General features: G+C 44.1%; 1 protein-coding gene across 5 annotated transcripts in view; it reads right to left on the bottom strand.

The window, feature by feature from the left end:
- The window catches only part of ntng1a (netrin g1a), a 229,723-nt gene that overhangs the window by 78,224 nt on the left and 128,917 nt on the right, over nt 1-22,582 (bottom strand). For 2 of the 5 annotated variants that reach the window (XM_031796454.1, XM_031796453.1), the window contains exons 6-7: nt 13,594-13,761; nt 9,574-9,708 (exon numbers count right to left, since the gene is read on the bottom strand). The exons of 1 other annotated variant lie outside the window; for it this stretch is intronic. In XM_031796454.1, coding sequence (XP_031652314.1) covers nt 9,574-9,708; nt 13,594-13,761 — 303 coding nt within the window. Of the gene's footprint in view, nt 1-9,573; nt 9,709-13,593; nt 13,762-17,691; nt 17,737-22,582 lie in introns of all 5 variants that reach the window. 2 more of the 5 variants (XM_031796456.1, XM_031796455.1) reach the window with 2 other exon arrangements.

Genomic DNA, 22,582 nt, shown 5'->3' with positions numbered 1-22,582 from the left:
ACTATAACTGAAGAGACAGTCGAGGAGGAAGAGGTAAACTAAAATTGAAGAGACAGTCGAGGAGGAACAGATAAACTATAACTGAAGAGACTGTCACGAACCCCGCTTCCTGAGTCTGTGTTTGCCTGTGTTTCTGTCCTGGAGTGTGTTTCCGGTGTCCTGGAACGCACCCTGTCTGGTTGCCGGGCAGATTAGCTTGTTGGGAGATCGATGTTCACCCGCACCTGTATCCCATCAGTAATCTGCACACCTGTCCTGATCATCACCTCTCCCCTTCAAAAGCTCTGACCTGACATCCATTCCCTGCCGGATCGTTAGCCATGAACAGTATGTTGTGCCATAGTATCAGCCTCAAGATGGATAGAATTTGTTTTGTTGTTTTGTACGTCTTGCTTGCCTTCAACTTACCTCCGTTTGTTCTGTCTTCAGTTACTCACCCGGATCATTTACCCCATCAACTCACCACCGCTGCCCGCTACGCCACCTGGATGTATCTACCCACTCACATTCACTTGTAAATAAATACTCACCTTCTTCCTACTCTCCTTGTCCTGGTCTGCTTCTGGGTTCGATTTTGAAGAAACGTGACAGAACGATCCGGCCAAGGATGAACCCAGCGGACCTGGATTCCATTTGCCATGCCATTACCCAGCAGGGGAAGACACTGGGACAACACAAGATGACGCTACAGGAGATAGCGGGTGCAATCCAGAATTTATCTGCTAGCTTGACACAGATCCAGGATCAGCTCAGTTTGCCGGCGATTCATTCACCACCTGTTTCACCCATCTCACCTGCCGTGTCTGATGCGGTTTCCTTCCGTGAACCCAAGGTACCGACGCCTGATAAATATGAAGGGGATTTGGGAAGATGCCGTTCGTTTCTTATGCAGTGTGGGTTAGTGTTTGATCTGCAGCCCCATTCTTACGCCACTGACAAGGCTAGGATAGCCTTTGTTATTGAACTGCTGCGTGGAAGAGCTCTGGAATGGGCTTCAGCCGTTTGGGAACGACAGGAGACCTGCATGGCTTCATACCAGGAATTCACGGGAGAGATGAGAAGGCTTTTTGACCATCCAGTCCGAGGTAAGGACGCAGCTAAACATTTGTTCACTCTTCGCCAAGGAGCTTGCAGTGTGGCAGACTTTGTGATAGAATTCAGGACATTGGCTGTGGAGAGTGGTTGGAATGAGGAATCACTACAAGCGGTTTTTTACCAGGGGTTGTCGGAGCAACTCAAGGACGAGCTGATCTCCTATCCAGAGCCTAGCGACCTAGATAGTTTGGTTACCTTAGCTATTCGGGTAGATAATAGAGTCCGAGAGAGAAGGAGGGAGAAGCAGTGGGGTCCATCTAATCAATCTGAGACTCGGTTACCATTCGGGTCAGGAAGTGGTAGCTCGGGACATTACATCTCCGTTTGTCCTCAGCGCCCGTTAAACTGCTCGGCTCGTTAAGTTTGGGAGGTTTGTTAGCGAGCCAGTTTCAACCTCTCAAGAGCCCTGTCAGACCTCGTTTTCCTGCTACCCTCATAAATAAGAATCAGAGTTTAGCGATTAACGCTTTCATCGATTCAGGTGCCGATGACAGCTTCATTGATGCCGACTTAGTGGAACAGCTGGGGCTTTCCAAGGAGCAACTACCGGAAGCCATTGAAGCAACCACTCTGAATGGCAGTAGTCTGGCACGGATCACTATGAGGACCGAACCGGTTAAGATGTTGTTGTCGGGGAATCATTCAGAGGTTATTTCTTTTTTCATTTTGCCTTCCCCCCATGTTCCTCTGGTTCTTGGATACCCCTGGCTAAGAGAACACAATCCTTCGTTCGATTGGGTGACTGGTAAGGTGACTAGTTGGAGCATTGAGTGCCATGCTAACTGCCTCAGGACTGCCTGTTCTCATGCTGTCCCCAGTCGGGTCAGTGAGTCTGCTCCTCCTGATTTGTCCCTGGTTCCTGAAACATATCATGAGTTGGGTGAGGTGTTCAATAAGCAGAAAGCTCAGTCACTTCCTCCCCACCGACCTTATGATTGTACAATTAAGCTGTTCCCTGGAGCTGCCTTTCCCAAGGGACGGTTATACAGTATTTCTCGACCTGAGCGGGAAGCCCAGGAGACCTACATAAAGGAGTCTCTTGCTGCAGGTCTCATTCGTCGCTCATCATCACCCCTGGGAGCTGGATTTTTTTTTGTGAGTAAGAAGGATGGCTCTCTTCGACCGTGTATTGATTATCGGGGGTTGAATGATATTACGGTCAAAAACAAGTACCCCTTGCCCTTGATGAGCTCTGCTTTCGATTCTTTACAGGGTGCTACTGTGTTTACGAAGCTTGATCTACGCAATGCGTATCATCTGGTTCGGATCAAAGAGGGGGACGAGTGGTTGACTGGATTCAATACACCTATGGGACATTTTGAGTACCAGGTGATGCCGTTTGGACTTTCCAACGCTCCAGCAGTGTTCCAAGGTTTGGTGAATGACGTACTGAGGGATATGATCGGTCTGTTTGTGTTCGTTTACCTGGATGACATCCTGATTTTCTCCAAGGAGCTTTCCAGCCACATCCAGCATGTTAAACAGGTTCTGCAGCGGTTATTGGAGAACCGTCTGTTTGTGAAGGCAGAGAAGTGTGATTTTCACGCCCACACTACATCCTTCCTCGGGTACATCATCTCCAGGGGTGAGATCAAGATGGACCAAGAGAAGGTTCGGGCGGTTCGGGATTGGGCCCGGCCCGGTACGAGATTGCAGCTCCAGAGATTCCTGGGATTTGCGAACTTCTATCGGAGGTTTATCCGTGATTACAGCCGGGTGGCCGCCCCTTTAACTGCTCTGACGTCTTGCACCAGAATATTCTGTTGGACTCCTGAGGCAGACCGAGCATTTCTGAACTTGAAGAGCCGATTCACCAACGCACCGATTCTATCTCAACCTGACACTTCCCGTCAGTTTGTTGTTGAGGTGGACGCGTCTGATGTGGGGGTGGGCGCCATCCTGTCCCAGCGTAGCTCCACTGACGGTAAACTCCATCCCTGCGCCTTCTACTCTTGTCGTCTTTCACCAGCTGAGAGAAACTACGATGTGGGTAACCGGGAGCTTCTCGCTGTGAAGCTTGCCTTGGAGGAGTGGCGTCACTGGTTGGAGGGAGCGGAGCAACCGTTTGTGGTCTGGACTGACCACAAGAATCTGGCTTACGTGCAATCGGCTAAACGTCTCAACTCCCGTCAGGCCAGGTGGGCTTTGTTTTTTGGACGCTTCAATTTTTCCCTGACGTTCCGACCTGGGTCGAAGAACGGCAAAGCGGACGCCTTGTCCCGGATGTTCTCCAAGACGGATGAGAGTGGGGCCAAGACTGAGACGATTCTTCCCCAGAACCTTGTCGTGGGAGCCGTTACATGGAAGATTGAGGAGGATGTGATGGCGGCCCTTCGGACGCAGCCCGGCCCCGGTAACGGTCCACCCGGTCGGTTGTTCGTGCCTGAGTCGGTCCGTTCTGCTGTTCTTCAGTGGTCCCACGCCAGCAAGATAGCTTGTCACCCTGGCGTTGCTCGGACTATGGCGCTACTGCGCAGACGATTTTGGTGGCCTGCCATGGGAGAAGATACCCGGAGGTTTGTTGCCGCATGTCCTGTTTGTGCTCAGAACAAGAGTACCAATCGGCCCAGCTCTGGGCTTCTTCACCCCCTACCTATTCCTCGGCGACCTTGGTCGCATCTGGCTCTGGATTTTGTCACGGGATTGCCCCCTTCTGTTGGGAACACGGTCATTCTGACCATTGTGGACAGATTCAGCAAGTTTGCTCATTTTGTCCCTCTCTCCAAGCTTCCATCTGCCACGGAGACGTCCGAGATCCTTGTTAGGGAGGTTTTCAGGGTCCACGGATTCCCCAGTGACATTGTTTCTGACCGTGGTCCTCAATTTACCTCTGCTGTCTGGAAATCCTTCTGTTTGGCCATTGGAGCTACAGTCAGTCTCACTTCTGGATTTCACCCACAATCTAATGGTCAGGCGGAGAGAGCCAACCAGAAGATGGAGTCCACGCTGCGTTGTCTTGTCTCCTCTGATCCCACCTCTTGGTCATCTCAATTACCCTGGGTCGAGTATGCCCATAATACCCTTCCTTCATCTGCCACTGGGATGTCCCCCTTCCAATGCCTGTACGGATACCAACCTCCCTTGTTTCCTTCTCAGGAGAGGGATCTTTCGGTTCCTTTTGTCCAGGCCCACATTCGTCGTTGCCACCGGACCTGGCATCGGGCCAGGAAGGTTCTCCTTAGAGTTTCTGACCGGTATCAGATCCAGGCGAATCGTCGCCGTATTCCTGCTCCCGCTTACACCATCGGAGATAAGGTTTGGTTGGCTACACGGGATCTTCCTCTACGGACTGAGTCGAGGAAACTGTCACCGAAGTTCATTGGTCCGTTTGTGGTGGAGAGAATCATTAACCCTGTTGTGGTCCGACTCAAATTGCCGGCAACGCTTCGAGTACACCCCACTTTTCATGTCTCCTGCCTCAAGCCGGTTCTCATCAGTCCTCTGTTGCCCCCTCCTCCTCGGATGATCGGAGGTGGTCCTGCCTACACGGTGCGCCGCATAATGGATTCCAGACGGCGGGGTCGAGGTTTCCAATATCTCGTGGATTGGGAAGGATATGGTCCAGAGGAGAGGAGTTGGATTCCTCGGCGTCAGATCCTTGATGACGACCTGCTTCGTGACTTCTACCGCCTCCACCCTGGTGCTCTAGGTAGTCCGCCCGGTGGCGTTCGTCGGAGGGGGGGTACTGTCACGAACCCCGCTTCCTGAGTCTGTGTTTGCCTGTGTTTCTGTCCTGGAGTGTGTTTCCGGTGTCCTGGAACGCACCCTGTCTGGTTGCCGGGCAGATTAGCTTGTTGGGAGATCGATGTTCACCCGCACCTGTATCCCATCAGTAATCTGCACACCTGTCCTGATCATCACCTCTCCCCTTCAAAAGCTCTGACCTGACATCCATTCCCTGCCGGATCGTTAGCCATGAACAGTATGTTGTGCCATAGTATCAGCCTCAAGTTGGATAGAATTTGTTTTGTTGTTTTGTACGTCTTGCTTGCCTTCAACTTACCTCCGTTTGTTCTGTCTTCAGTTACTCACCCGGATCATTTACCCCATTCCCGCCTGGTCATCGGAGGATTCCGCTTCCCCATTGGATCCACCTATTTACTCCCATCAACTCACCACCGCTGCCCGCTACGCCACCTGGATGTATCTACCCACTCACATTCACTTGTAAATAAATACTCACCTTCTTCCTACTCTCCTTGTCCTGGTCTGCTTCTGGGTTCGATTTTGAAGAAACGTGACAGAGACAGTCAAGGAGGAAGAGATCAACTATAACTGAAGATACTGTCGAGGAGGATCAGGTAAACTAAAACTGAAGAGACAGTCCAGGAGGAACAGGTAAACTAAAACTGAAGAGACAGTCAAGGAGGAAGAGGTCAACTAAAACTGAAGAGACAGTCAAGGAGGAAGAGGTCAACTAAAACTGAAGAGACAGTCAACGAGGAAGAGGTCAACTAAAACTGAAGAGACAGTCCAGGAGGAACAGGTAAACTAAAAGTGAAGAGACAGTCGAGGAGGAAGATGTAATCTATAACTGAAGAGACAGTCGAAAAGGAAGAGGTAAACTATAACTGAAGAGACAGTCGAGGAGGAAGAGGTAAACTAAAACTGAAGATACAGTCAAGGAGGAAGAGGTCAACTAAAACTGAAGAGACAGTCGACGAGGAACAGGTAAACTATAACTGAAGAGACAGTTGAGGAGGAAGAGGTAAAATAAACGGAAGAGACAGTCAAGGAGGAAGAGATCAACTATAACTGAAGATACTGTCGAGGAGGATCAGGTAAACTAAAACTGAAGAGACAGTCCAGGAGGAACAGGTAAACTAAAACTGAAGAGACAGTCAAGGAGGAAGAGGTCAACTAAAACTGAAGAGACAGTCAAGGAGGAAGAGGTAAACTAAAACTGAAGAGACAGTCAACGAGGAAGAGGTCAACTAAAACTGAAGAGACAGTCGAGGAGGAAGAGGCAAACTATAACTGAAGAGACAGTCGAGGGGGAACAGAAACTAAATCTGAAGAGACAGTCCAGGAGGAACAGGTAAACTAAAACTGAAGAGACAGTCAAGGAGGAAGAGGTAAACTATAACTGAAGAGACAGTCGAGGAGGAACAGGTAAGCAATAATTGGGATGGGGTGGATGCAATCAACAGACACTGTTCCTCTCAATCTCTCACGTTTACCATTCCCTGAGAGTAAACAGACCCTGCGCATAGAATATACAGAGATCTATAGGGTTTACTTTTGATATGAGGGATAATATTTAGAGAAGGAAACCAATGAGCTAGGTGCGCCTCTGTGGGAACGGGCTCTATTTGGCCAGAGATTAGAGTTTTAATTGCATGCTCCAGTCTGCATACAGATTGAGACTGTCCTATTCATGTACAATTGAGTGATATCTGAGGAGAGCCAGGTATAGACCTACATTGGGTAATGTTGGTAAGACTACATTATAATGGGTAATGTAGTTAGATAATGATCTACATCAAGCTTTTACAGTATTTAAATTGTATAGCTCTGTTAAACATACTCAACAAAGTGTACCCCTACTGCATAGTCACTTTACCCCTATTTACAGTACCAGTCAAAAGTTTGGACACACCAACGAATGTTTTACTATGTTCTACATTGTAGAATAATAGTGAAGACATCAAAACTATGAAATAACACATATGGAATCATGTTGTAACCAAAAAAGTGTTCCAAATATAAATTCTATTCCAAATATGTTTGGCGTATAATTTTGCACGCCCCATTTTAGTTTTTGATTTGTTAAAAAAGTTAGAAATATCCAATAAATGTCGTTCCACTTCATGATTGTGTCCCACTTGTTGTTGATTCTTCACAAAAAAATACAGTTTTATATCTTTATGTTTGAAGCCTGAAATGTGGCAAAAGGTCGCAAAGTTCAAGGGGGCCGAATACTTTCGCAAGGCACTGTATCTCAAACTTGGACATGTCAGACCAATGGACAGATTTCCACTGGTTTAATGTCCATTGCTCGTGTTTCTTGGCCCAAGCAAGTCTCTTCTTATTATTGGTGTCCTTTAGTAGTGGTTTCTTTGCAGCAATTCGACCATGACGGCCTGATTCGCGCAGTTTCCTCTGAACAGTTGATGTTGAGATGTGTCTGTTACTTGAACTCTGTGAAGCATTTATTTGGGTTGCAATCTGAGGTGCAGTTAACTCTAATTATTTTATCCTCTGCAGCAGAGGTAACTCCGGGTCTTCCTTTCCTGTGGCGGTCCTCATGATAGCCAGTTTCATCACCTGTTAATTGAAATGCATTCCAGGTGACTACCTCATGAAGCTGGTTGAGAGAATTTCATAGAGTGTGCAAACTGTCATCAATACAAAGGGTGGCTACTTTGAAGAATCTCAAATATAACATTTATTTGATTTGTTTAACACTTTTTTGGTTACTACATGATTCCATATGTGTTATTTCATAGTTTTGATGTCTTCACTATTATTCTACAATGTAGTAAATAAAGAAAAAGTACTAATAAACAAAAACCCTGGAATGAGTAGGTGTGTCCAAACTTGGCTGGTATTGTACATGTACAAATTACCTATACTAACTGTACCCCCCCCATACATTGACTCTGTACCGGTATCCCCTGTACATAGCCTCGTTATTGTTATTTTATTGCGTTACTTTTTATTTTAGACTTTACTTTAGTTTATTTAGTAAGTTTACTATTTCTTGAATTGCGTTGTTGGTTAAGGGCTTGTAAGTAAGAATTTCACAGTAAGGTCTACACCTGTTGTATTCAGCCCATGTGAGAAATAACATTTGATTTGATTTAGATATAACAATTATACATCTCCCCGTTGTTTGTTCATTGCCATGCATGACTGCTCATGTACAGCGTCAAAGACAGTTATCTGAGATATTTCTTCACACTAGCTGTGTATAATTATTGTGCGTAGACCTAAACCAGTGATGTGTGTCTAGCTTGCGTGCTTTACTGAGTAGGGACAAAGAGCATTCTCACCAAGACAATTCTCAGCAATGTAATGCAAGTAATACATGTACTCTACCAACGTTGCTTGTCTATATCTCCCCGTCTCCTCCTCTCGCTCTGTTAATTCCTCTTCTCCATTCCATGCCGACCCGCGCTCAAACCTCCCGTCATGCATGTGTGAACGTGGAGTCATGATGGTGCGAATGCTGCCAGTCACTCTAATAAACTGTATTCATTAACAGTCTGTCTCCACATGCATCCATGTGTACACAGAATACATCAGTCTAATCCACTCTGACCTCAGAGTGCATCTTCTACTTATCCATCTCCTTTCATCCATTTACACATGGATTGAACCTCATATTTGATATTCAATAAGTGGATAACAATTCGGATCCGTTTAACAATGGAATAATACACGTATCACAGTTGTACATAGCCAAAGCGCCTGTGTTAATTCAATTCAAATAGTGTTAAATTAAACACTCAAAAAAATGTCTGCCCCAGATGAAGTTAGCTGCTGTGGTTTCCCTGCCCAATCAACATGAAGACTGAGTTTTGCTCTGGGCAACAAAGGACAGAAGATATGCGGTACAGCGCCTAGCAAGCGCTGTTGAAAAAGGTATTCTGTTGGTTATGGTGAAAAAGATCTGCACCGAGCTGGAAGCCATCCACAGGCGAGCAGTGATCTGGCCAATTACTGTCAACTCACCATCTTGAGGACGTTCCAGGTCAGGAGTTGAACCGACCAGTGAGAGGTTGCCCTGGCTGATGACGCCTGTGAATCAGCAATCCCACATCGATTGTATCAGGTACTCTATATTAGTAGAATAGTACAGTAGACTGACCTGTTCAATGCCTTCTCTACGTTTGCCTCTAAATAGAAACTATTGGGACAACATACTGGAATTTGAGCGATAAACAGCATTTTGAACAGTGCAAAAGCTCACCTCTGGCATTGGCCATCATCATCTGGACATGAGCATTAAACAGACAGTTATGGTGGAGAGAGGGAAAGGGCTGCTCAAACAGCTCCCCAGCCAGTCAATATTAGCTCAGCTGTTGTACGTTTCAGCTCTTTGACGCCACTGAATCACTAAATACGAAGCATCCAAAATGCAAAGCGTGGTTGCTTCCCTGACGGACTCAGCGACATCTACCAGAGAAAATGGTTTGAGTCTAAATCGCTGCATTTATAGCCTCACAACCTTGAGTCTTAAATCATTGAAAAATGGCTAATTTCTGGTTAGTCAACGTTAGTCAGGGTTAAATCCATAGGCCTACTCCCCGCAAGAGTGGGGACATTCAAAGCTGCACATGCCTGCATAACCAAGCAGTGGCAGCGAAAAAGTAGAAAGTAGAGAATAAGATCAGATGGTACGAAGGGAGAAAAAGGGGGAGAGATAGAAGGAGAGATAGAATAGATTGAGGTAGAGATACAGTAGAGAGATAGCGAGAGGTACACGTCGGGGTTCGGGCAAAGTTACAAGAGTAGGGGTATGGTTCTACTTACATTTGCAGCCATTGTCCCACAAATATCCCGGCAGACAATCTCGACACTTAGCACCTGTAGTTCCCTCCTTACATTTACAAAATCCTGTGCCATTACAGCGAACACTGTCTGAGCCATAGGGATTACAACTACAGTCTGTAGAAACAAGACACACAAACACACACATGCTGGAAAACAAGGTGGTGCTTTGGCTTCTTACAGCAGCTACAACCTTTTACAGCCACAGGCAGGCTCATTGAGAAACATTTCTAAGCCACATATTACTTAGCTATCACTTACAGAAGAAATGCTACCATTTCAAAAGTAATGAGGTGAAATGAAGATAAAGAGTGATTGAAGGAAATGACACATTAAGCACTGTATGGATCATTTGAGGTGATTCATTATTTTCTAGAACATTTTATGCATTTTAACAAGTCACATTTACATATAGTGAAATAAGCAAAACCTTATTTACCTAAATATGGTAGCCATATTAGAAAAATGACACGACATGAAGATGACACATTTTCTGACATGAAAGTTAGAGGGAAACATGACAACAGAGGAGGTGAGACAGAGACAGTGGAGACATACAAAGAGATGTCATAGGAATTACATGAGAAATGGACAACACAGGATTTACATAGCTTGGACTTGTCCAGTATGATTCAGCGAATGTTTGAAATGTGACGAAAGTGGGACGGTAACATTGAAATGGGCATTGTTGTACTGTAATACATGTTGTCTCCAGACATTTCAAGTCATTCCAAAACTAAAAAATTCCAATTAGTAATTTGGCCCACACTTAGATTTCATGGGAAACTGATTAACTACAGGGCAAATACGTTTATTGTAAACTGCTTATTTGACTAATACTATAAGTGGATATTGTCTGGGTAGAATAATGTGTGAACAAAACAACCACACCAAAAATAGCCATATCTTTACCATTATAAACAGTTAAAGCTCTTTCCAAATCCCGCTTGTGAACATAGAAGCTTTACAGGGCTCTCCTCTTTCCCATCTCTGTATGGTAACCTTATAGCTCTGCAGCATTTGTAAGATATATATGAGTAGTGGTTTGGCTGTGATAACGCGTCTATTGACGTGCTATGAAGGGTAAGGGTAAAGGTTTATACACAGGGCAAGACCGCACTGACTCTGGGTCCGTCCGAAATGGCACTATATTCCCTATCGGGATGACATTAAAAGTAGTGCACTATATAGGAATAGGGTGCCATTTGAGACACACCCTATAAAGGCTACTGAAGGAATTGCATTGCTATTCCTGGGCAGGGTTGGGCCTAGCACTTCCACAGTGACATATGCAGTAGTTGCCATTGCCGTCATGGTTATCTGTCGTGCTCCGACACCTCTGGGTTTACGCGTGGAGTGTGCGAGTTCATTAGACTCTCCTTCAGGCTGGAAGAGACACCTGGATATAGGGTGGATATAATATTTTCAGTTTTCCAGAGCCAGATCAGAACGTCAGAGGGCGAGGGACAACAGATGTTTATTGGGTGCTATGTGCATGTGTAAGGTGCAGAGTCACTACACACTACACAGATGGAAAGGCATAGTGGAACGTATGGTAAAACCTCTCTATATAGACTATCTATATATACTTTCATATACTTTTTATAGGGTCTGGATTCTAACCTTTTAATTTAAAGCTTACACTCGACTGACACCTTTTCTTTTCCCTTCAGATGGTTAAGCACCATCCTCAGACAACTGATTTCATTTTTGGTGGAATTCTTATTTCTGGATAAGGCTTAAAATACAGGATACTGTCACATGACTGCGCAAAACACAGGGACCTACTTATAGAATGTGCATGAAGTTAAACATGTTTAGAACAGATTCCTACGTGTTTCTGGTTATTTGTGAAACATACACTGTACATACAAAAGTATGTGGACACTCCTTCAAATGAGTGGATTTGGCTACTTCGGCCAAACCCGTTGCTGACAGGTTTCTAAAATCGAGCACACCGCCATGCAATCTCCACAGACAAACATTGGCTGTAGAATGGCCTTACTGAAGAGGTCAGTGATTTTCAACATGGCACCATCATAGGATGCTACCTTTCCAACAAGTCAGTTCGTCAAATTTCTGCCCAGCTAGAGTTGCCCCGGTCAACTGTAAGTGCTGTTATTGTGAAGTGGATATGTCTAGGAGCAACATTGGCTCAGCTGCAAAGTGGTAGGCCTCAGAAGCTCACAGAACAGGACCGCCGATTGCTGAAGTGCGTAGCGCGTAAAAAATAGTCTGTCCTCGGTTGCAACACTCACTACCAAGTTCCAAACTGCCTCTGGAAGCAACGTCAGGACAAGAACTGTTCGTCGGGAACTAAGCCTAAGATCACCAAGCGCAAAGCCAAGTGTTGGCTGGAGTGGTGTTAAACTCGCTGCCATTGGATTCTGGTACAGTGCAAACACGTTCTCTGAAATGATGAATCACGCTTCACCATCTGGCAGTGTCACACCCTGATCTGTTTCACCTGTCTTTGTGCTGGTCTCCACCCCCTTCCAGGTGTCACCCATCTTCGCCATTATCCCCAGTGTATTTATTGTCTGTTTGTCTGTTGCCAATTGGTTTTGTTCGTCAAGCCTACCAGCGTTTTCCCACTTGCTCCTGTCTTTTTCTATTTTTCCCGGTTTTGACCATTCTGCCTGCCCCTGAGCCTCCCTGCTGTTCTGTACCATTGTCACACCACCCTGGATTGTTGACCTCTGCCTGCCCTGACCCTGAGCCTGCCTGCTGTTCTGTACCATTGTCACACCACCCTGGATTGTTAACCTCTTCCTGCCCTGAACCTGAGCATGCCTGCTGTTCTGTACCTTTTGGATTCTGATCTGGATTACTGACCTCTGCCTGCCCTTGACCTGTTGTTTGCCTGCCCCCTGTTCTAGTAATAAACTTTTGTTACTTCGACACTGTCTGCATCTGGGTCTTCTCCTGAAACGTGATAGGCAGTCCGATGGACTAATCTGGGTTTAGTGGATGCCAGGAAAACGCTACCTGTCCCAATGCATAGTGCCGACTGTAATGTTTGGTGGAGGAGGAATAATGGTCTGGGGCTGTTTTTCATGGTTTGGGCATGGCCCCTTAGTTCCAGTGAAGGGAAATCGTAATGCTACAGCATACATGACATTCTAGATGATTCTGTGCTTCCAACTTTGTGGCAACAGTTTGGGGAAGGCCCTTTCCTGTTTCAGCATGACAATGCACCTGTATGCACCTCACGTTGTGCATACAGAAATGGTTTGTCGAGATCGGTGTGGAAGAACTTGACTTGCCTGCACGGTCCTGACCTCAACCCCATCGAACACCTTTGGGATCAATAGGAACGCCGATTGCGAGCCAAGTCTAATCACCCAACATCAGTGCCCGACCTCACTAATGCTCTTGTGGCTGAATGGAAGCAAGTCCCCGCAGCAATGTTCCAATATCTAGTGGAAAGCCTTCCCAGAAGAGTGGAGGCTGCTTTAGCAGCAAAGGTGGGACCAACTCCATATTAATGCCCATGAATTTGGAATGAGATGTTTGATAAGCAGGTGTCCACATACTTTTGTAGTGTACATAACCAGCACTTGGAATAATAGTTTATTTTAAAAGAACATAAATAAAAAACCTCATGACATAGACAGCATCAAAAACATCCTGAGTGTCAAAATCTAATCTGGTAAAATGTATATCAGTTTAGAAAAAGTACAGTATGTCCATAGCAGTACACATTTAGAAGTAATACTCTTTCATGTAAAACCTTGTGATTGTGATGACTAACAGTTTATTTAATACATAAGCCCTGTGGAGAAGGAAGCGAGTCATATGGACAGAAGCAAGTGAGGAACGACAGGACCCAGACAGCAACAGGAAAAGAGACAGTGAAAAACATGAGGCAGAAGTTTGGAGGTTTGACGCACTAAGGTGACATGTGAAAGGTGAAGGATGAGGTGAAGGTCACGTGGTGTAAACGGGGGTCAGCTGGTATAAGCAGTGCTGATGATGACAGACAGTGGCGAGGGAACTGACCTATGCACACATTCTCATCTTCCAGCTCCGCAGAAGCATTTCGGAAGTAGCCCTGCTTGCAATCCTGGCAGTGCTGGCCCCTAGTGTTGTGTTTACAGCTCACGCAAATGACAGAGTTTAGCAGCTCGATGTAGCTGCAGCGGTTGGAGTGTCCGAAGCATTCGCAGTCTTGCAAAGAAGGAAGGGTGGAGAGAGACCAAGGGGCCATGTTGATGTGGGGGTTGGGTTGTGTTGCGCGGGGGCATGTGCTACGGCGGGCGGCGGTGGTACTAGTAGCAAGGTAGTGCGAGGAGGCACCATCACATGCGAGGTTAGGATGGAGAGATGGGGGTTGAGATTGAGACAATGTTAGGTTAGGAGGAGGTGGAAAGGGCTACAGTATGACAGGTCTGGCATGGACGGATGCAGCCAGTGGTGTGAGACATCAGTTCACCCTGGGGCTATGAGAAAGCACGTTGTTAGAGGGAGAGAGTAAGAGACGTTCGCTTCAAGCACACCACAATGGAAAGGATGAGGAGGATTCTGATTCCGGAATGGCACAAAAACTGGGTTTCATGGGAACGAGGCCACACAGTACAAGACAGGTCAAACGAGATAAGTTGAGTTGGAATGTAATTTTCAACCTGGGCAAGGCATTGGTGTGTAACGCCACACTGTATGAAATTTACATCTCAATTAGTTCAGGCTTCATTTATCCTACTGTGTGTTTAATTTCAGATTAGGAGGAGGAGAGGAGCAGGAACCTTTGTAGCAGTAGTGCAATCCACAGGCCATTGTTATTACGTTCACACAGAATTGTAATCCTAAACCACAGAGCATGCAACTATGACTTTTAAAGAAAAACAGGAATGGAAATACACCACTGTCCTTTCTACAGAGAACCAAATGGAAGAGGAAGAGTTGCTACATGTCCCAGCAACCACTCCGCCACCTGACACCCCTCCCAGCCAATAAATACCTTGCAACAAAAAAGCACTTTGCATGAGAAGCAGGTGAATGTATGCAGAGATGTGACAAGGGGAGCATGTTGTTGGGTGATGTGTAGTGTGTTGTGTAGTATTAGCTCCCAGATTGAGAGTCAGGCTACGGCCCTGTGCCTACTGCTTAGTCACACAACGTCAGGCGGGCATGCCAATCAAAGACGTCACGTCCCAGTGGAGCCTTGTGTGTGACACCTGGCCGGCCCAGATCATCCTTGGAGTTGGGTTCAATCTGTCTTGTGGAGCGACTGCTGACACCAACTTTCACGGGGGGTCAGATGTGTTATTTAAGCCTTTGCAGACAGGCAGCTGGACACACAGCCCTCTCTGGGCTACAGGCAGCTGGACACACAGTCCTCTCTGAGCTACAGGCAGCTGGACACACAGTCCTCTCTGAGCTACAGGCAGCTGGACACACAGCCCTCTCTGAGCTACGGGCAGCTGGACACACAGTCCTCTCTGAGCTACAGGCAGCTGGACACACAGCCCTCTCTGAGCTACAGGCAGCTGGACACACAGCCCTCTCTGAGCTACAGGCAGCTGGACACACAGCCCTCTCTGAGCTACAGGCAGCTGGACACACAGCCCTCTCTGAGCTACAGGCAGCTGGACACACAGCCCTCTCTGAGCTACAGGCAGCTGGACACACAGCCCTCTCTGAGCTACAGGCAGCTGGACACACAGCCCTCTCTGAGCTACAGGCAGCTGGAAACACAGTCCTCTCTGAGCTACAGGGGCTTTGGGGAGAGATTGTGGTTATTAAATTCTGGATTGAGGTCAGGTCTTTCCGTCGGTCACCACAAAAGGCATAGAGCCTTGGAAATGAAAGACTGCGGCCTAGCTAGTTTATTCAACTCTATTCAAGAAAAATAATAATGTTCTGGTCTATTTGCTAACAAGTAGCACAGTTCATTGGATGTTCTCATAACGTTTATGTTATCTACTCCGAAACCTACTCCTAGAAGACCAATACTCTCCCTGAATGAAAAATAGGGTTCATCACGTCGAAAGTAAGGTCTCTGAAACATGCTCTCGAATATTTCTGTGAGGCATTACAATGACATGTTGAAAAGCATCCTTATTATGTTGTACTTTGAAGAATTTTATTCAATAGCACTTCTAATGATTACACTGGATGTAGAGAGACACAGGATCATGCACCCTTTACTGGTAAACTTACTGATAAACTGTATGTGTACCACATATCCATACCGCAAAGCAAACTGCACCCTTTATGGATACAGAGTGCACATTGGTCATAGTTCATGGGGATAGTTGTGGATTAGTACTACATGATATTACAGGGATAGGGTTGGGTTAAGTAGCTAAATTAGCACATACACTGGTCATTCTAGATTCATACAGTGGGGACATGGCTTTGGACAACTGCTGACACAGAGGGGCACTGTATGAATCTGAGAATCTCCTACCTCGCTTGCTGTTTGCAACTTGAACTGAAGGGACAGTTGACAATGCAACTTGAGGAGCTACTAGACAACAACAAACAAATTAAAAAGAAGAAAAACAAAACAAATAAATAAACAGAAGCATGATATAGTTTGTTGAAACATGAAATAATAGAATGTTCAGAAGGGTTAAAGAAAGGAGAATCATACACATTCCTACTTTTTCACTATAGCACAAAAAAGTTTGAAATGAACATCCAGTGAAGTCTGGCATGAATTATTAAATGAACAATGAGAGAGGTGATCTTATATATTTACTGTTATATTCTGAGACAGCTAATATTACAGGAATTAATACCGCCACAATGTCTTCACTATCATTGCACTGTAAGAAGAAGAAGTTCTAGAATAACATTCTAGTGCCGGTGGCGTTAAGTGTGGTTGCCCTGACAGTTACAGATGCAGTCTGTTGAATCATGTTGCATGGAATCTGCTCAAGTTTACCATTTGGAAGAGACAAGAGGTAAAATAAGTTATCAGTCATATACTGTCATTAGTATCCAAACCGCGTGAGAGAGAGTCCAACAACACCATGCTATCGTCGTCACAATGTGGAGGAACAGCAGTGTTCTATTCTGATATTACATTCTCCTGACGGACCAACACCACACATCCTCTAGGAAAGCCCAGTGGGATAATTTCCCATAGGTCTGTTCATCGAGGCATTCGGGCGAGGCTCACTGGCGCGGCACATAACAATCCCACTGCTGCCCGCATCTCTTCTCCATCAGATAACAAGCAAACAAACTGGAGGTGAAGTAATGGTCAACCCTGACTGAGCCCCTCTCACATGCTCTCCCATGTTCTCGCCTGAGATAAACCTATGACAGAAACACTATACCTTCTATATCAGGGATACTCAACTCTGACCCTACGAGTTCTGGAGCCTGCTGGTTTTCTGTTCTGCCTGATAATTAATTGCACACACCTGGTGTCCCAGGTCTAAACCAGTCCCTGATTAGAGGGGAACGATAAAAAAATGCAGTAAAACTGGCTTCGAGGTCCAGAGTTGAGTTTGAGGGCTCTACATCTTTACATCCGCTTGGCTAGTGCTCTGTATGGAAATACATGGGCAGTTTGTTTGCATAACGGTCGCCACAGCCACAGCACATCAGCACAATGGATCAACTTGAGATTGCCTGAAATCAATCTACATAAACCGCTCTGTGAAATCGCCCTATTTTCTTCCGCCGAGCTCAGATAGGATTCTAGAATCCCTAGAAGCGCCACGCCTAATTAAAACGAAGGGGATAATCTAAGGATATTGAAATGGAATGGAAGAGAGAGCGAGAGAGAGAGAGAGAGAGAAAGACAGAATGCCTATCGTCATCCTGCTCCTGTGGAGAGAATCCGCATCTTGGGGCTCAAGAAGAGGAGGGGAGGAGAGGCGGATATTGTAACAGCATGTTGCAGCTAATGCAAGTGTCTGCCAACTACGCCAGGAATCAAACGTGCCCATTTCAAAGGTGCCTTTTTTTCAAGTTTCCAAAATCTAAATCACTAAGGGTTTTGACACAGATTAACAGAAAAAGCTCCCTCCTGGTGGATCTGGTTTCAACTGTCACAGCTAGTACAGTCACTGTTTAACTTCTGTATATATGAGGTAGATCTGTGAAGAGATATGTTTAATCTTATATGGAGGTATAGCCTACCTTGGTTTCGGTTAGCAACACCTAGGGATGAGACATTCTGCCGAACTGCATGCAATTGGGAGAAACCATAAATGATTAGGTGCACTGGCTATAGTGGACATCAGATGCACTAACAGTAGAGGTTCTGCTAAGAGTTGACTGGTGGGACATATGTAGACAACTAGACATACATCTTCGGCAATGGCTTTACTCAGAACATCTCATAACAACAGAATGACCGTCAAGCCTATACGGGGACAAGCAGTAGTTGCATCCCAACACCAGATGTTGTTCCAGGGACATTGTATGTAATTGTGTAGTTTCATGGCTCACTTGAGTGTGTGCATTGATGGCAATGATGAATAAACATAACATAAAAAAACAAAAAAACAACAACTTGAGATTCTCTCTGATATGTAGTGGGATCATAACTTATGCAAACATGGAGGCTGGCTTAATAATGTACACTCTTAGAAAAAAAGGGTTCTAAAAGGTTCTTTGAGGAGGAATAGGGTTCTGCCAGGAACCGTTTTCATCGGAAGAACACTTTTTTTTGAAGACATTGGTTCTTTGTAAGGCAACGAGTTCTACCTAGAACCGTTTTTATCTGATTACCTGTCTTTGGAAGAAAGGGTTCTTCGGTGATTGTTTGGAGGGCCAGAAGGGAACCCTTCTGAATCTGAATAAGCTTTGTTATTGTATTTTGTGGTACTATTAAATAGTGCCTCAGCTTGAGTGTTTATCTCAGTTTAAACTTTAACATCAGGAGTTTGAGCAACCTGATAAGATTTCAAAGATAGGGGTGAAAATATTTGTGCATGTATCTGGTATTCCCATAATAATTTTACATATACTGTATAGTCTCATCAGAAAGTATTCATACCCCTTGACTTATTCCAGATTTTGTTGTGTTATAGTCTGTATTAAAAATGGATGAAATATTATACACACAATACCCCATAATGACAAAGTGAAAATATGTTTTCGGACATTTTTGCAAATATATTGAAAATAAAATACAGAAATATCTAAATATCTGACACCCTTAAGTCAATACATGTTAGAATCACCTTTGGAGGCGATTACAGCTGTGCGTCTTTCTGGGTAAGCTTTGCACACCTGGATTGTACAATATGTGCACATTATTCTACATACAATTCTTCAAGCTCTGTCAAGTTGGTTGTTGATCATTTCTGAACAGCCAGTTTCAAGTCTTGCTAGATTTTCAAGACGATTTAAGAAAAAACTGTTACTAGGCCACTCAGGAATATTCAATGTCGTCTTGGTAAGCAACTCCAGTGTATATTTGGCCTTGTGTTTAGGTTAATGTCCTGTTGAAAGGTGAATGTCTCCCAGTGTCTTTTGGAAAGCAGACTGAACCAAGTTTTCTTCTAGGATTTTGCCTGTGCTTAGCTCTATTCTATATCCTAAAAGACTCCCTAGTCGTTGCCAATGACAAGCATACACATAACATGATGCAGCCCCCACCATGCTTGAAAATATGAAGGGTGGTCCTCAGTGATGAGTTGTTGGACTTGCCCTAAAAATAACACGTTGTATTCAGGACATAAAGTTAATTTCTTTGCCACATTTTTTTCAGTTTTACTTTAGTGCCTTGGTGCAAACAGGATGCATATTTTGGAATATTTTTTATTCTGTACAGGCTTCTTTCTTTTCACTCTGTCATTTAGGTTTGTATTGTGGAATAACAACAATGTTGTTGATCCATCCTCAGTTTTCTCCTATCACGGCCATTACATTTCTTTTTAATTTAACTAGGCAAGTCCGTTAAGAACAAATTCTTATTTACAATGATGGCCTACCGGGGAACAGTGGGTTAACTGCCTTGTTCAGGGGCAGCGTGCTAACCACTAGGCTACCTACCACCCCAAAACTCTGCAACTGTTTTAAAGTCACCGTTGGCCTCATAGTGAAATTCCTGAGCAGTTTCTTTCCTCTTCAGCAACTGAGTTAGGAAGGATGCCTGTATCTTTCTAGTGACTGGGTGTATTGATACACCATCCAAAGCGTAATTAATAGCTTCACCATGCTCAAAGGGATGTTCAATGTCTGTTTAGTTGTTTTTTACCCATCTACCAATAGGTGCCCTTTTTCTACCTTTATTTAACTAGGCAAGTCAGTTTAGAACAAATTCTTATTTACAATGACGGCCTACCGGGAAACAGTGGGTTAACTGCTTTGTTCAGGGGCAGAATGACAGATTTTTACCTTTCGGTTACTGGCCCAATGCTTTAACCACTAGGCTACCTGCCGCCCCCTTCTTTGCGAGGCTTTGGAAAACCTCACTGGTCTTTGTGGTTGAATCTGTGTTTGAAATTCACTGTTCTACCGAGATACTTTATAGATAATCACATGTGTGGGGTACAGAGATGAGGTAGTCATTCCAAAATAATGTTAAACACTATTATTGTACACAGAGTGAGTCTATATAACTTATTATGTGACTTGTTAAACACATTTTTACTCCTGAACTTATTTAGGCTTGCCATAACAAAAGAGTTGAATACTTATTAACACAAGACATTTCAGCTTTTCATATTTAAGTAATACTACTAATGCCACACTTTCACATTATGGAGTATTGTGTGTAGGGCAGGCTGTAACACAACAAAATGTGGAAAAAGTCAGAGGGTGCGAATACTTCCTGAAGGCTCTGTTATTTTTACCCACACAGCAAATTGGCCAGGTTTACCTAGTGTTGATTATTCAATGTAACATTTCTAGTGTTGATTCAGGAGTTCAATTATTGTAAACTAACTATCCAGTGAAAATCTCACTTTTAAAAGTTAATATTCTGTTAACTCATACTCAAATAATGTTTTTGACTCATCCTATACTTATCCTATACTTATTAAGCTTAAACTGAAGATAAAACACTTCAAAAACCCCACCTCAAACTTGTATCTCAAACAGACCATTTAAAAAATGCTTGCTATTTCGTCATAGAGGATGAGCTTGCCAATCAGCGGTCTACTGGCATTTATATTTTGAATGACCGGTATACACCCAGACCATTCTGTTGTTGGGGTACGCCCACACCATTCCAACACAGAAAAGCTGCCTTTAACATTGTTAATTAACATTTTCTGGAAGGAAAACTATTTAACTAACATTGTAATTAATTATAGGTCATATTTCATAGAAATCTGAAAATACTGGACAGTTACTTTAACACTCAGTGGGGTAAAATAACCTCAGTGCTGGTGTTTGTGTGTCATTTTTACTGTGTAGAGAAAAAACACTCAAAACCACGCCCATCATTATCACATTTCCCAGCTTGCTCCTTTTGCAGATAGATTTTCAGAATTGTTCATTTCAATATCGGTATTTTTTAATGTACATTGATTGGTTTATTAATCTTATGCTACACAAAGATAAATAAACACATTCTTAACTAAGTAGCTGGACTTATTGCACCCACTACTGAGGTGGTTGTTCCCGTTTAGATCATTTAGGCAGTCCTATTAATCAATCTTCCCTACAGTGGCAGTCATTCTGAATGCAGGTTGCTGGTGATATCCCCACTCTGGCTGGATTCCAATATCCAATAGGAATTACAAATCACTTTGCAGGCCAGCATAATGTGACTTCCTGACCTGATTTGGCCTGTAAACCAGGAGTTTCCTAACACCACTGTGTTAGGGTATAACTAGGCACTCAAAGAAAGATCTTATGATATATATTGTCATAAAGAGTAAAATTCTTAAGGCTAATAAGGCTGATGGAACTGTTCAGAGATTGTTCTAGGAAGAACCCATCAAAGATAAAAGGGTTATTGGTAGAACCACAGGGGATTTTATGTAGAACCCTACATCAAGGGTTCTAGGTAGAACCCTCTGTAAAGCGTTCTACCGATCACCAAAAAGGGTTCACCTATGGGGACAAACCAAAGAACCCTGTATGGTTCTACTTAGCACCTTTTTGTTCTAAGAGTGTATAGATAGAAAACTAAGTTGTCGCAGGCATTTTGTTTAATTCATCAAATTGACTATTCAATCAATATCTAATTACAGTGTATTTCTGGTCGAGGAATAACGATTAATACATAATGTGGTGTTTCAGGGGTTGGAATGACTGATAGTTGTGGTGTACTGTAACCTAATTACATACAATTCTGTATTTCCATGGCGGGGGAAATACTGGCGGTGTTTGGTGGTTGTGGTTGGTCGGTTGGTTAGGTGATGGAGTTGTCTTAAGTCAAGCAGAAACAGAAGGAAAGGCTAGTCATGTATTCTAGCATTTTAATCCCCCACGAAAGCATCACCAAGTCTCTGTGTCGCAGTATCACTGACTTCAGTGTGATCATGTGATCAATGGCCGATGATTAGTGTCCGATAGTGTCACAAGCAACTTAACTACTGTGCCATTGGATAGTGAGCATTACCGTGTGTTGTGTCTAATCGTTTGTAATACATTCAGTATGCATGTCAGGCACACAGACATACAGTCAGTATATACTGTAGTGTTTGACTGATTGAGTTACTATCCAAACCCTCTCCATGACAGCTCCATAACTGATAAAGTACATAGTATGTCATGTCAGTCCTAAATAAATTGTTCAGCAATATTGGCCAGAATCCAATATTGGACAGCAAGTTATTTATTGAAAGTATTTAGGGGTTTTGGATTGTTATCAGGAGAATATGTTGAGATATTGATCAGTAACTGTGATGGGAAGTTCTGTTTCACAGGATAAGGAGAAAAAAACGAATGAATGAAAGAACAGATAGAAAGCATGCACTGCTTCATTTTACATCGACCAAGGAATAATGTTTTTGTGAAATCCAGAAATCAAATTGACAACACAAATACTTCCCTGATTGGATATAAAAAATACAATAAATTGACATGTGGAGTATTTTCTTCTCGTTGGCTTCATAATTAGAGGAAT

This window comes from Oncorhynchus kisutch, linkage group LG18 (genome assembly GCF_002021735.2).
Source record: "Oncorhynchus kisutch isolate 150728-3 linkage group LG18, Okis_V2, whole genome shotgun sequence".
NCBI classification, from domain to species: domain Eukaryota; kingdom Metazoa; phylum Chordata; class Actinopteri; order Salmoniformes; family Salmonidae; genus Oncorhynchus; species Oncorhynchus kisutch.
Note: the sequence above shows the minus strand (reverse complement) of the source record. Positions and strands in the feature narration are given on the sequence as shown.